Source organism: Platichthys flesus, chromosome 1 (genome assembly GCF_949316205.1).
Source record: "Platichthys flesus chromosome 1, fPlaFle2.1, whole genome shotgun sequence".
Taxonomy (NCBI): Eukaryota; Metazoa; Chordata; class Actinopteri; order Pleuronectiformes; family Pleuronectidae; genus Platichthys; species Platichthys flesus.
Window position 1 is genome coordinate 23,097,740 of NC_084945.1, and position 14,950 is coordinate 23,112,689.

Sequence of the window (14,950 nt, forward strand, 5' to 3'; positions counted from 1 at the left end):
TGTAATGTCATTGCCCATTAAAAAAACAATGTTGGTTGATGAATTACTGATTAATTAAACATCAATTTATGTTTTCCAAATGACATGATACATCCAACTTAGTGTATTCACAAAGCAGTGTCCAATTCAAATTCAAAATATGTTCTCTAATATGAATAACATTTTAACCAGTTGTATCTATATTGTATTTAAAGCAATTGGAGCTGCATGTCTTGCATGAAAGGTGCCACACATATCAAGTTTATTATTATTATTATTATCACTATACTCAAGCAAAGTGAACCAGTGTACAGAGTAGCTACTGAGCATTCTCTCTTTACTTTGTTATCATATCGCTATCAGTGCTTTTGCAAGATACCAGAAATTTAAACTAAAAGGATTTAACTTCCTGAAAATCAAAAAATGTAAACACACACATACACACACACAAACAGAGTAGATTCCATGTCAAATTCAAATGTCACACCTAGCCGTGCTGACAGTGATCTGTGCTGCTGTTGAAAATTGCTGCGCCCCTTGTGCATATGGCAGACAGGACTTTCACAGCATCTGTTTTTTGTCACACATGAAAATGATACAGATGAAATTATCAATTTGATGTCATTCTCGAACGCATTAACCAACTACTTTATACGTTTATTCATTATGTGTGTATGTGCTTCTGTGAGTGTCCTGCATAGTTGCCTCATTCAGAATGTTGCCGACACCGTGCCTGAAAGCATCCGACAATCAAGGGGATATTAGGGTTGGAGGGATTCCACTCTGACTAAGTGGCTCTTACTGCGGTGGAGTGTGACACTGCTCTGATATTCATAATGATTCACAGGGCTGTTGACACACTGTGCTGGTGCTACTTAGTGGATTGCAGCTCCTCTGACTCTGCTGATGAGGGTTTTTATCTCCAGAGAGCGTGCCGGACCGGTTCACCAGCTCGTTCTTTGATCATCTCAGACACATCAACTGGGTTCTCTGCTCACAGATTCGTCACAGGTAAAAACATTTACAAAATATTGCAAACACCGCATTATGGTTAGGAATTTAATTTAAAAGGCTCAATAAGAAAGAAGTCAGAGTCAGAGGCTGCTCCATCAACTGTAGTGACGTGAAAATAAGGCTAAAGAGGCCCATAAGCAAGCAGCTGATCTCTTGTTTCGGAGACACAAAGCAGCTTAGTTTTACATGCTCAGGACACTCGTCCATCACGGCTGCTTAAACCCCAATCTCCTTAATGCTGTGTGCCAAGCAGAGGCACACCAGGCCGCTGTATGAGGACAAAGGTTTGACTCATTTGGAAATTGTCTGTGCGGCCTCTCATTATCACAGAGTAATCTCTGACCAGAGGGCCACTGAGCTGGAATAGAAGTGGGTAGAATTGGGAAAATGTTTAAAATCGTCACCATGTTCTTTGATTTAACCTGAGTTTACACACACACATACACGGTAATCTGTTTACACAGTCATATCAAACGGTCTTGTCTTCCTTGTGAAGACTAAAGAACTGTTATAAACCATTAAAATATTTAAGGGTATTTTAGTTTAGGTTTGTTATATTCAGGTTAACACACTAATTCTTCTTCTAACCAGTAAATAAAAAATACCAATACAAAAAACAATATATTAATTTAGATTGAAATGAAGTAATGAATGATGTCACAAGCATGACTGACACAAACAGTGTGAGATTATTGAACCAAAGCCACTGAGGATACTTTATCACTGTCCTGCATGTGACATTAATTAACCCCGTCCGGACTCATTTTTACTCCTGCTGCTCCTCACTACAGCGCTGTGTTAAACATGTATTAGGGCAATTTAAGGAGAAAAATAATCTGAGATTTGAAATATCTGAAGATCATCCTGTCAATAGCTTCTGTAGTTTTTCAAGAATCAGCGAGTGAAATTATGGCAAGCATTGGGTTCTCCTTAGTGTTTATATCGAAAAAACACTAAGGAGTTATTTTTCATTTTAGAATATAAAACTAGATTATATGTAGAATATCCCTTTTAACCTTTGAAAGATCTTTGCACAACTATTTTTTAACTTAAACATGTTTTAGAATAGACATTTGAATCAAGAACTTGTAATTCCTCCTGTAAATATTACAATTTGCAGCTGTTTCAGTAACTTTTCATAGTTGGTTCTTAGTAAATCCAAGTATTTTAACAAATTGGAACAAAAACAAAAATGAAACAGCCAATGAGAACCCATCCCTGTAGCTGAAGATTTAATTTAAGTCCAAAGGTTGGGAGAAAAAGGATAGCATATCCCTTTTTAACTTTTGCAGCTAAACCTTTCCTCATCATATTATATTGAGTTGTATAATAATTTTGTGTTTACCCACTTTTGTAGAGCGTGTTTTCTTTAATATGTATTCAATTGTGTAAGTTCAACAGAGGGTTCACAGCCTGGCAATCCATTTGTGCCATTTGTAACATCCATCAAAGAGCCATTGAACCATTAAGACTAACCTGGGACTTGTTGCTGGACCATGTCCGACAGATCCTGCTGGTGGATGAAGAGAACCAGACCTCCAACAGCGAACAGCAGGATGAACCAGAGGAAACAGGGCAGCCTCCTTCTCCGTCCACGCAGGGAGTCCACCACCATCTTCCACTTCATCCACAGCATGATGCGGCACAGTCAGACGCTAATGTAATAAGTTCTGGAGAAAATCAAGGAGAGCTGTAAATGGATAGAGGAGGAAAAGAAAGAGATGGTTAAAAGAAGAAGAGTGAGAAAAATAGGCAGACTGTGTTCAGAGGTTTTCATCTTTCTGTTTCAATGTTGCACAAGGCAGATTTCCAGCTGTATGGCAACGATGGAATGTAACAACGTAAGGAAGTAACGTAGTTCAGTAAACCTCCAAGTTACTGGTATTTGAGTGTTTTTCTCTTTGATGCTACTTAAGCTGTTACTTTTGAGTCACTAAATCTAATTCCACAGACGTCTGTCTATCTGTTTGTCTTATCGGCTTCAGACTAGGTGTGTGTATTGTAAATATCCAGAGAAAGTGCGGTACAATTTTTTTTTGTGATTTATACATTAAATAATGATAAATATTGACGAAACATAAACGTAATAGCCAGTAGGCTGTGTGCCTCTAGTCAGCAGACAGAGTTGAATCCTCTTCTACATCCTTGGACAAGTATCCTTGCTTTAAAGAATAAAAGCATCTATATATATTATTTACAAAACCCAAACACCTCAGTATATACTGGGAATCCATTGAACCCATGAGGACTGTTCAGAATAACAACATAAAAACCTGATTGTCTACTACCTAATTCCTCCAAATAGAGAAATCTGGGTTGTGTTTCAAAGGATAGAGTACTTTAAATAGTATAGCAGTTGGACCGTCTGTACAGAAGACCGACTCTAGGCTCTATTCAAACAACAAAATGAAGAAGTGGCATCTGCCTTCAATTTAATATGCAGAATAACTTCAGCCTCTACTTTAGTGTGCGCTTTCATGAGTGTCGTTACTCTGATAATGCTTCTCATTTGTGCTTGAATACTATTTGACGGCAAGTTTTTTATGGACTACAAAAAACTCAAGGTGCAATTTAATTTCTCTCTCCAAATTCTGTACAACACATAGAAACTTCTAAAATCCACAAGCACTGGACATTCAGAAGAGGAATTATGCATATACCCTGATGACATAATCAACAGAAACTACAATCAGCATGACCAACCGTTTTATAAATATGAGTTAGTTTCATGCTGTCGGTTGCTGTGCTGCCAATTTTAGGATTTCAATCATAATATTCATTAAAACCTCCGCAGAATGAAGTATAGCAAAGAATAATATATAAATATTGTACACATAGGGTCTGATCTACTAAAGGATTGTGCCTGTAAAATTATTTGCTAACTTGATTTCACTTGCCACTGATTGCCCTGAGTATTGCGTGCAGTATAACACACTTTTTCCATTTAGTACGTTTGCCTTATCGGGCGATATCAGACGCAATATCGGGCGTTTCTACCCGAGTGCACATTGGGAGGAGTCGATGCAAATACTTTAATTTAGCACACTCAATGTGATTTACAAAGCCTGAAAATAAGTGCAGTGGTTGGGACTGCGTCTATATTCAGTACTTTTGAAAGGTAGGTGCTACTCGAGACAGCGTTACGCACAGATGGCTGTATTTATTGTGGTGAGGGGGAGATGGCAGGAAGAAGACGGAGAGAACGGGTTCTTCAGAAAGTGAACTGCACCTGCTGCTCAATATTGGTCAGAGGCATCTCTTCCACCAGCAACCCCACTTGTTTTATTTGCAAAGGTTTTATTATGAGCTTTTTTGTATTTTGTTCTGCCTCTTATGTCCCGCCCTCTTCTCTTGATTTCATTGGTTGTTCTTTTGGTTTTATAGCAGCATTTACTTTCTCGCAGACACTCTCCCATATCGCGTTTCTTTGAGTTAAATTCATATTTATTTTCTCTAGCTCAACAACTTGTGTGTTTGCCTCTTCCACTAACACCTCCAATTCAATGGCATTAAATTGAGCAAAAGATTAATTTAAATACTCCTGCCTCTATCATGTTTGACCCTGTTATTATTAATGCAGTTATTTTTAATAGATCACCCGCAAAAAAGGCTGTTCACTGTTGCTATATGAGAATGTGACAGAGTTAAGATTCAGTGCTGAGCTATATACAGGGCGAGGAGCTGTTTCACTAGAAATTTGAGGAAATTCGGAAAAAGTAAAAAATGTCTCCATGATATTATGTAAAAACCTCCCTCTTACAATTGAACTTTATTAATCTCGTTTGCCGCCTGCACTGTTGCCATGCCAACTCAGGTGCTAACCAGGTGGCTGTCATCGCTGGATGCCATTTTTATTCCTATGTGTAAACTTCACAACCTTCTTTAATCAGCACACATGGACTGCTATCCATTGTATTAAAGACACACGACTCATGAGGGTGTTCTTTACTGGGATTACAGGGACTTTGGCCGTTGAGCTGGTACAAAGCCCGTACCTGTGGTATCACCATCTTGTTCCTTAATCCCAGAGACGTATGACACCTCTGCTGCTTTCTCCTGCTTCAGTATCACACTACATTGGTTTGTCTATAAACAATTAGAGCCTTTATTAGAGGTATTGAGTTGATGCTGAATGCTGAATAAAATCATGTTTTGGTTGATGTGCAGAAATCCATTTTGTGCTTTGCAGTTGGCTCAATATCCATCCTGCACATTCAGAATTATGAAAGCATTGTTTGCAAGACAGGCAGCTGAAAAATATCAGATGTTATCCTTTCGTTCTGCTTTACAGATTTAGACAAATTCCATTTTTCACCACACTGTTTTACAAGATTTTGGGTCCAGGTTAACGTCAATGTGTTGTTTCTGGATATTAGAGATGGTTTTGGAAACATAAAATTATGTTAGGATTTACACCCCTTTGGGTTCAGTGCAAGGGAAGGCAATGGTGTCAGCAAAGTGTGAAAAGCATGCATACATGTCAGTGTTGATTTTGGTGATTTGAGAAGACCGTCCCTGTTTTCTGAGCCTGAAGCAAGTGGCTGGTTTCAGCAGCTCCTTTTATATTGTTAACCTGAAACTGGGCCACACAAACCTCCTCACTGTGAGAAATCCGTGGAGAGTCCTGCCCTTGGTCTCTTTCCACTATTACCACAAGTTAAGTGCATTTGATTATAATTATGAACACAACCTGGGTAACATAGCAGGATTAAATGGTGAGAATAAAAGTGTGGGATTCAAGACTGATGAAAAAGGATGGAATAGAAATGTATAAATAAAAAAAAATTAAAAAAACCTACGCACAATTTTTTGCACGATTTCTTGATACTATACAAAGCAATGCAACAAGTAATACGATTTATTGAAAAAAAAAAGCTTTCAGAAGCACCAAGAATTTTCAGTCAGTACAACATGATTTTAACCAAGATGTTTATTCTTGATTTTTGGATTGGGCTCCCTCCACTGTGTCACTTTGAAGAGAACTTTTTTCTGATTCATGCCCGCTAGAAGAGAAATTAGTCGTAATATTAGTAATAATGACAGCAGCAAGAGGAGGGAGTCAGGTGAGGCACAGACTGAGAAGACTGACTGATAAGCCTAGGCCTGGAGCTGGTGTGTCTCCTTGGGACATATTGAGCGACGTAGGTGGTTGTTTTGATTGGGCAAATGGAAAATATTAAAATATAAATCTATTTCTCTAAAAAAAGGATTTGGTCAAAAAACGAAAAATATCATTTTCAAACCCCAAATATGTAAATATATCTTAACATATTGATGATTATATCATTCAGGCATGCAGTGCATACTTTCAAGCTATCTTGACGTGTAAATAATATGTTTACATATGATAAATGGGCAAGCTGCAAAATGCTCAAACTTCCACAAGGTTACATCTGAATTAATAAAAAAGTTTAAATATATATATATATATATGTATATATATATATATATATATCTGCAACTGTCACAATGTGACATCAACATCTTGTTATGATCAAACAACACTGCGTTTTAAAGCAATGCCTTTGTACTCCACTTCCAAACAGATGTTTGTGCCAAGAAATCACAACATTTTATAATAAATTTCTTCTGTGACAGTGTAACTTAAAACAGCTTCTGGCTTTGATGTTCATTTATAATAAACATCATAGAATTGTTATTTTTAACTCCAACAAATAAACATGAAACCACTCAAATAAAAATGGTTTGGCCCATAAGAAACATACAATTTCGATTATGAAATTGTTGGAATGAAAAATAAATTATCAATTTATCCCAACGTCTACACTATAGAAAATACAACTAATACTAAGAAAGTTGAACTTGAAAGTGAGAACTATAAAGAAATGCATTATATAACAAGAAAATATGAAAACTAGATGAAAATGTAAAAGACAGCCATTGAAAGTTACTGTTGTAAAACTCATTCCGCTGTCATGCATCTTTGGAAGACACTCATTTGAACTCATTTCCTTCACAGCACAAAACTTTCTCATGTTCACAAGTTCATTTGCCTGATTGCCCTGTGGCACTACTATAGAAAAAGAATAAGAAGAAACAAAAAAGAAATATCAGGTAGGCAAAGCAATAATCACAACTACAAATTATTCCCTGTGGTTGAATGCCCTACCCAACCGCTACAGTTCCAGTCAACATACATTTTTTGCCCTGATATGGGGTCATTGTAACAATAGTCAAAATTTGAAGAAATTCCTTAAAGACAGATTTGATACATTATATTCAAGGTCATAAACATGTTTTGTGAGGCCACCGTGACCTTGACATTTGACCTATGACAACCCTTATCTATTTAGTTAATCTGTGAGTCTAAGTTATTGTTAGTGAAAAATGTTAAATGGTTCTCTTGAGGAAATAAATTGCCCTTTGACCTTTAATTTCTTAACCGGCCATCCTTGAGTTGGATGGACAACCTGAAAACACAAAGCCTGTGGCCACTGGCTGTTGTCGGCGTAGGAGCTCATCAACGTGTGTAATAAGTTTATGTCTCATTATGGGATGTTGCCAGTGTTGATGTAACATAATGGCATTACTTTCACTTTGCTGTATAATTGTTGCATTCAGAGGGAATGAATAAGTTAAAGCCTTTCAACCACATAGATCCTCCTCTAAGTGTTTGCCAGAGATATAATTTTTTTTGCTAAATGTTACAGATACATCCCAGTTGAGCTTCTCCCCCCTACACTGAACACTGATTCCAGCCTCAGAATGGTTCTCTGCTCTGTAGTGGAGAGCACAGCTGTGGATGAGCAGTCACGATGGGGAGAAAGCAATCTGAATACTCAGTCTGTGATGTTACTCTAGGGCTGGGGTGACATGGACACTCAAGTGCGTCTATTCCACAGATTGTATTCCACTAACCTCACAGCAGATGAGGACCCCTGTAACCATGGTAACTGTGTACAACAAATAAGGCAACGGCTGCAGCCTTAACTTGTTTAGACAACATGCAAAATAGTTTTCCATTGACTAAAGCTACCAAAAAACAAAAAACACAAATTTTGACTGATTCAAAATAAAGTAGGGCTGCAAAGCAGCACTGTCAGGGCCCGAGCACATTTGAACTTATTACGGGATGCAGCTGCGGGGAGGGCTGTCAGGGGCCGATGATTCAGCTCCTGGTAATTAACTAAATATATCCTGTTGCCATAAGGAGGCGCTGTGATTTTAGGTCATGACCTCTGTGTAAATGTCATCAGGCCGGGACTCTTGTCATATATCTCCAGTTTGGAGCCAAATGGACAGTGTATGTACGAGATACAACAACCTTGTGTTTTGATGGTGATCCATCACAATTTGACGCCATGCCACGTCACAGCATGTGACGAAAACTCACAATTACAATAACTTTGAATCTCCATCCTGTTAGGATGAGATTCATTTGAAGTTGATCTTATGAAAGCAACAGCCATAATGGCCACAAAATCCAAAATGGCCCACTTCCTGTCGCGTCAATCAAATTGGTGCCAGGACTTATTTCTTCGTCCAGTCGTGATAAACGTGTGTACTGAATTTCGTAAAAGATCGGTTAAACCAGAAGGAATTGCTGCCTGTGGGGTCAGCCACTTTGCCACAACCATATCCAATTTGCCTGAATAATAAAACGAAAAGCAATTTGAAATGATATGAAAGGGAATGTGATCAGACTACAATAGGAGCTGGTATAGGATTGTGTTCAAAGCTGTGCTAATTGTCTGTATGAGCCTTTGAAATCAATATACATCAGCCATCAACCCTGTCAGCTTTATCACACTGCTGATTACTGATAGAAACGATCACATATAAAGGGTTACCAGCAAAGAGAAGATGGTGACTCCATTCTTTATGTTAATGCAAGGCGATAACAATCAAAGTCACCAGTACCTACACCCAAATGATTACATCAGAATCAGTAATGCATTAATGCTGAAACAAACCACAGAGCTGTGCAGCATTTATGCACAAATTGTATCCTTCACATGCAGAGATCAACATAATCCTACTTTTGTTAACACCTTTTTATTTGAAATGTTCATCTGGAAATAATCAGAGGGATAAAGTGATAACCTGATCGGGCACCTGGTTTTCAGTTTGTAAATTTGATCATAATAATTATAATCTTTGTTGGTGATGCATCCCTCTGTTTTCTGAAGGGGGGGGTTGACCGAACCACATCTGTTCCTTTGGCTCCATTCCCAATACTGTTAGGAGAGAAACCTAATGAATAAATAGCCACAAATCAAATGGGACTATACCCACCTACAGTAATGGCTGCAAAAGTGCAGCCACACCAAAAAGAACATCTCCCAACTCGCTCTCAAATGAAAAAGCTGTGTGACGGTGACCTGGCACGCTGGCCTGAGGACAGCGACCAGCTAAGCAGGGCAGGTGATGACAGCTCCAACACAATCAGACATGCTCAACTACAACACATCCTCGCCATTTCATGTCAGCCCATACCTGCCACAGGGCACTGCTGTGCTCCGCTACGCAGCTCTCAGATGAGGTTACGGATTAGTTTCTATTTATATGAAGGGCCTTACAGCAGCGCAGTGACCAGCAGAGAAGAGAGTAGATACATTGCATGCAAGTCTATTAGATGGAACAAGAAAAATAATCAAACCTTAAAATCCCAGAGGGACCAGAAATGCATTCAGTGTAAAATCCACATCATTACCAGGTTAAGATATCAAACGGCTGAACTTCAAATCAAAATTGAATGTTATTGATTAAGAAAATTATGAAATTATAACTCGACAATTATAAGAGACACAAACCAGCATTATTGACACACACTGATAATGCCACAGTAAAATGAGATTAGAAGATCTGAACTATAATTTATTTTGTGAGCAGCTATCAATATCAATGCTAGAGTACAACATGTTAAATTATAGCCACAGGGACCATTTCGCAGGTTCTAACTCGCTTGCTCAAAGACATCTTGGCTTATGATTAAGATGTGACAGGCACCAAACACTTGCACCAATCAATATGGCACTTCAGATTTTGGTTAATACTTCCCTCCAGAGCATAACTAAGTTGCCCCCTATGGGTTAGGCTAAAATGTGATAATAGACCTATTCCCAACTTCTGAAGACATGAGCCAAGATTTATGAAGATTGGAAAAAAGAGTTATGATTTGCCAAGACAAGAAATTTATGAAGATATTTGCTTCAGGGGGCAGGTCAAGGGTTTTTCCCCCCGTTTGATGTATATTTTACCCATTTCCCAGGAATAATTCTGGTATCTTAATGAACCAAATTATTCATATGTAAGGTTCTAACAATAATATAACCCTGACCCTTCCCCAATCAGCTGGCAAAGTTGAATCCAAATTGGAGGAAATCTGCCTGATTTATGGTTGCGACAGTAAGACAGATGGACACCACGATTGCAATACACCAGCCCACTACGACAGGTGTAAAAACAAATCTAGCTGCTTCTAACTGTCATTTTAGTTTCTGTGCAATTAGAAAAATTTGAAAAATGTTCCTGACCTCGAAACTGGCTCGTCTTGCAAACAGTGAGGTTGTATTGTGTAATGCTTTCATTGCCATTTAAAACTCATATAATTACACAGAATGGGCTCTTTTTCTTAACGGTCCCCTGGATCTAACCAACAACACACAGCTCTAATTAAAAGCTACATTTGGAGGAAGGTCACCTGAGATACCCAAATCTATAATACGCACTGCCCAATGCTGCTTTGAAATGCACCTCACTTTTGAAAGAAGGACATATATTGGAAGGCATATGATAGGCAGCTTTTATGCTTTAACCTTCTGAGACATGGATGGTGCAATGGTGGTGCAACCTGAGGAGGAATCCCCTAATATTTAGTCCCCTGGCTCTTTTTACATTAATACTTTTGACATTGATACACCTCTTCATTAATGTTAGACATTGTGTTTTCTCATGAATGTTTTGAATATATATAAGACAAGTAGTCAGCAACACAAAGCAGGCGTCACACCCTGTAAAGGTTAGTTAAAGCCCTATGAGTGGGTTTGTGGTTGGAATATGAAAAAAATAGTTATCATGATTACATATTTTGTTTTTTTGTAAAATTATTCTCATTTTAAGATTAAGACCAAATCTCCTGTTTCCTGCTGCTTTGTCCCTGACATCGGCCTTAATTCAATGCGTAAAAGAGTCCCAGCAATAAATCATATTAATCTAGGAATGTGGATTAGCTGCATTAGCTGCATGCCTCCAGAAATGTAAGGCTGGCTGATGAAACTGATTCCAAATCTCCAAATGAAGGCATAAAATGTGGCCATAGAAATGTGATGTGGCCTCAGGACAAAGAACAAAGTTCCTTAGGCTCATTCCTTAGGCTCATTCAGGCATCAACTCAACCTTGACCTGCTCAGGATTTATGCCTCGAGCGCTGACCGTGTTCCCACCCAAGTCCTCCACATGGGTAAACACACAGACTGTACAAATCAATAGAGCTGAATCTGTGCTGATCCCACTCATTTTTCCTCCGCTATTTTTTAATTGTCAAAGGGTTCTGTGGTTTGCCAATGGGGAGGTCAGACCATATTCTTCACATGTAGTAGATGATTTTCTGCTTTGTTAACTATATGAAACCTTGCTGTTATATTTTGATTTGTCTCCCTTTTTATTTCAGTGCAGTACAAAAGAGCATCTTATGGTAAAATCGTTGGATTTTTAGATATCTTGTGATTCTTGAAAGCAAAGCTATTCCCATATTTACCTTTTTAAAAATATCTGGATTTATTTATCTAGCCAGAGAGACAGGATCACACGTTAAGTGTCTAAATCTTGTTTATGGAAAATAGTGATTTAAAGAAATGTAATTAGAGAACGCCACCTTTATAAGGGAGCGAGCACTCAGAACATGTAGTGTACCCTGTTAATCCTGCGGTATCTACAAAGCTGTCCCCTTGGGTTCTGCCTCTGAGTGAAATCATGCTCAGAACTCTACATGAAATGACGGAACCTCTGAACACCAGCATGCTAATTACATTACAATTGAAAGACCCTTTCTTCTCGCAGATGTTACCAAGCAAATTGTGATTAACAGTAACCAATCTGGGTATAGAGGGAAATTCTCTCTTTTCGGTTCTTTTCATGCTGCCATTCGTTTGGGCCCAATGGGAGCTTGGGAGTTCAAATAGTTAGTGTTGTGTTGAAACAGGTAGGTGGTACTGTGCAATAGTAGTAGTAGATTTGACGTTGCCTAATTATAAATAATCATGAAATATGATTATTAAAATAAAAAAATATGTATTAAAAATATTTAAAAATTATAAAGCTATTAATTAAGAATAGTTAAATAATTAATGAAAACAATAAAATGATCAACTAAGAATACTACAATCTGTAATCATTCCTTATCGTCGCGGGGCACCACCCTGTTTACAGGGATCAACAAGTCAATCTTTAAATATCAGTCTCAAGTGATAAAAGTTAAATTAATAATCTCAATAGTTAATATTAATGATTATATAATAAACAATGAAGGGTTTTAAGTTCGAGCACAGGCTATAGTAATCCAGCTGTATTCACATACAAATGCAAAAATAATCACAGAATCCAGATACTTTAAGTACAAAAGGATTTATTAAAAAGGGGAAATAAAGTTAATGTTATTTCAATGATTCTTCTTGTAACAAACTCCAATATTTCCAAGAAAGCAACGACAGCAGCACTTATCACAATGTAGAAACACACATATAATACTGAGGGTATCTATGTGTATGTGTTCAGTAATGTATGTCTGCTTGTCTGTGTCTATATGTGTGTGAAAGAAAAGAGGGAGTGGCTATGGCGTAATGATGAGGTCTGGCCGAATTCAAGATGATCTCACGTTCAAGTAATTTCAAGATGGAGGTTTGTGACCTCTCCTACACAAAGGAGTTTCAGACAAAGCGATCCTTAACTCGTGTTTCTGGCGCCAAAGGGCGTTGAGATCTATTCAGTCTCTTATAGTCTAGATTTATCCATGTAACATGAAATGTGTGAATGGACATCAGGACGTGTGTAGAATCAGGTTTAAGAGAAAAGAGAGAGAGAGATCAGAGAAAACATTCGACACATTAAACAAAGGAACCGGATGTGACGTCTCGGTTCGCCGGGTTTAAAACACGTTTTAAAAGTAGAGATACGGCGGTCTTCAAACAAACATACACTCAAATAAAATGACACGCTAGTATATAAACTAGTCTCTGCCCAGACAATAAGCATTTACTGTGACCTTTGCGGTGTTGCATGTGCGAGCGGCGCGGATATCCCGTAAGTCCAGTGAATCTCGTGTTGTTGAGTTTCAGGATACGTGCGAAAAGCGTAGTCTGTAAGCTCGGCCTGGGAGTGGACTTCCTGTGGCGATCTTTTTCAAGTTAAAATAACAAAAAAGTCCTATCAAGATGAAACGTCGACTGAATAAAGAAATAAAAGAAAATGAAATTAAACAAACGTTTGTGGTCGTTGCCCCCTTTAGTAACTAAATCATCTGGAAGACCCGGTGGGGTCCTGGAGACGTCTTCAGAGCAGGGTAAATGGCTGAGATTGTTGATGTCTCAGCGGTTTTATTCTACCTGAGAGGTTCTTTCCCCCCTGGAGGAAGGGTTCATGGGTGAATCAGCCACTGGAAAGTCAAGGCCAATGTATGCTTCTCTGTTTTGACGGACACGGACAGATAGGACCGCCTTCTTTGCTGTGGAATGCCCTCTCCGGGCCTCTCCGGAGCTTTTCGTGCAGCTCTGATTTTTTCTAGCTACACGTCGGCATGGCGGAGAGCCCACGGATAGCCCTTGGCTGTGATTGGTCCGCTAACGCCAGCATTTCGGGACGGCATCATTTCCGGACCTCAAACTTCCTGTTTCATTCCCTAAATCACAATAAACCTAAATCACAACTACGACTCTATGATTAATGTGACAAGTGTGTTAAGCCAGCGGCGTTGTCCGGCTGACGGTGGCTAGTTAGAGCACTTACGGCATGTGTGTACGGTCACATACGGTTATAATTAACTTTGATAAAGGGCTAGCCACCATGCTTACTGTGGTGGGAACAGCGCAAAAACACGCTGACTTAATCCCACAGCTCTCATGACACTGTTTCTCAAACACGTCAGGTTAGAAACAAACACTTGGTAGTATTTAGTATCGGGTGTCCGTGCTGTCTGTGTGTGGAAGCTAGGGGGGAAGCTAGCTGCCTCTGTGTAGCTTCAAGCTGTTGCAGCTGTTGAATGTAGCTGAATATGGGCTGACTTGATGGTATGGATTTGAGCTTCAGAATGTTCCACAAGGCCTTGTTTTATACAGGCCTTGTGGAACATTCAGAAGCTACATTCCAACCTGAGAGTACTTTTACCTGGCAGTTTCGAGGAGCCCCGAGCAGGTTTCAAAACCCCCGCAGGACCATGAAGACCCCTGCTGGGTGTGTAGATGCCCAGTGAGGTCCAAGCTCCAAGGTCCAAGTGAGGTCCTCTGGGCATAGTCCATAACTAATATACAAGCAAGACCGAAACCACAGTCTTCTGGGACACGTTTTTTTCTTTGTTGATGTTGTAACACAACTGGTCTTTTTAGAGGTTGCATAAGATGAAGTATTTGGGTTTTTCGATTGGAGTTGACCTAAATAAAAAATACACTTAATTATGATTTAATCTATTCCCAGATCGTTGTTGTTGACTTTTTCTCTAAACTCAAATCAAAACTGGTAAAGCAATATGTGGAAATAAAAAAAAATCTTTTTTTCCATAACGTGGTGCGGGTTTATTTTCTTAAAATAGTCCAGCTCACTTGCCAATTTAGCAATAAATTGTTATTCTTTTAGTCTTCTGTACAACTTCTCTCCAATTCATGCACACAATAACGTGTTCAACATTTCCACGTCTTTAAAATGAAGGCAGCATCTAACACATTAGTGCCGTAGAGCGTGGGCTGCTCCACCAAAATAATGAAAGCAACTGAAAATAACACAATTC

General features: G+C 38.7%; 1 protein-coding gene across 1 annotated transcript in view; it reads right to left on the reverse strand.

Moving 5' to 3' along the window:
* The window catches only part of LOC133954754 (carbohydrate sulfotransferase 8-like), a 166,883-nt gene that overhangs the window by 121,426 nt on the left and 30,507 nt on the right, over positions 1-14,950 (reverse strand). The window contains exon 2 of the mRNA XM_062389239.1: positions 2,470-2,683. Within this exon, the coding sequence (XP_062245223.1) occupies positions 2,470-2,629 (160 nt within the window). The 5' untranslated portion in view covers positions 2,630-2,683. The remainder of the gene's footprint in view (positions 1-2,469; positions 2,684-14,950) is intronic.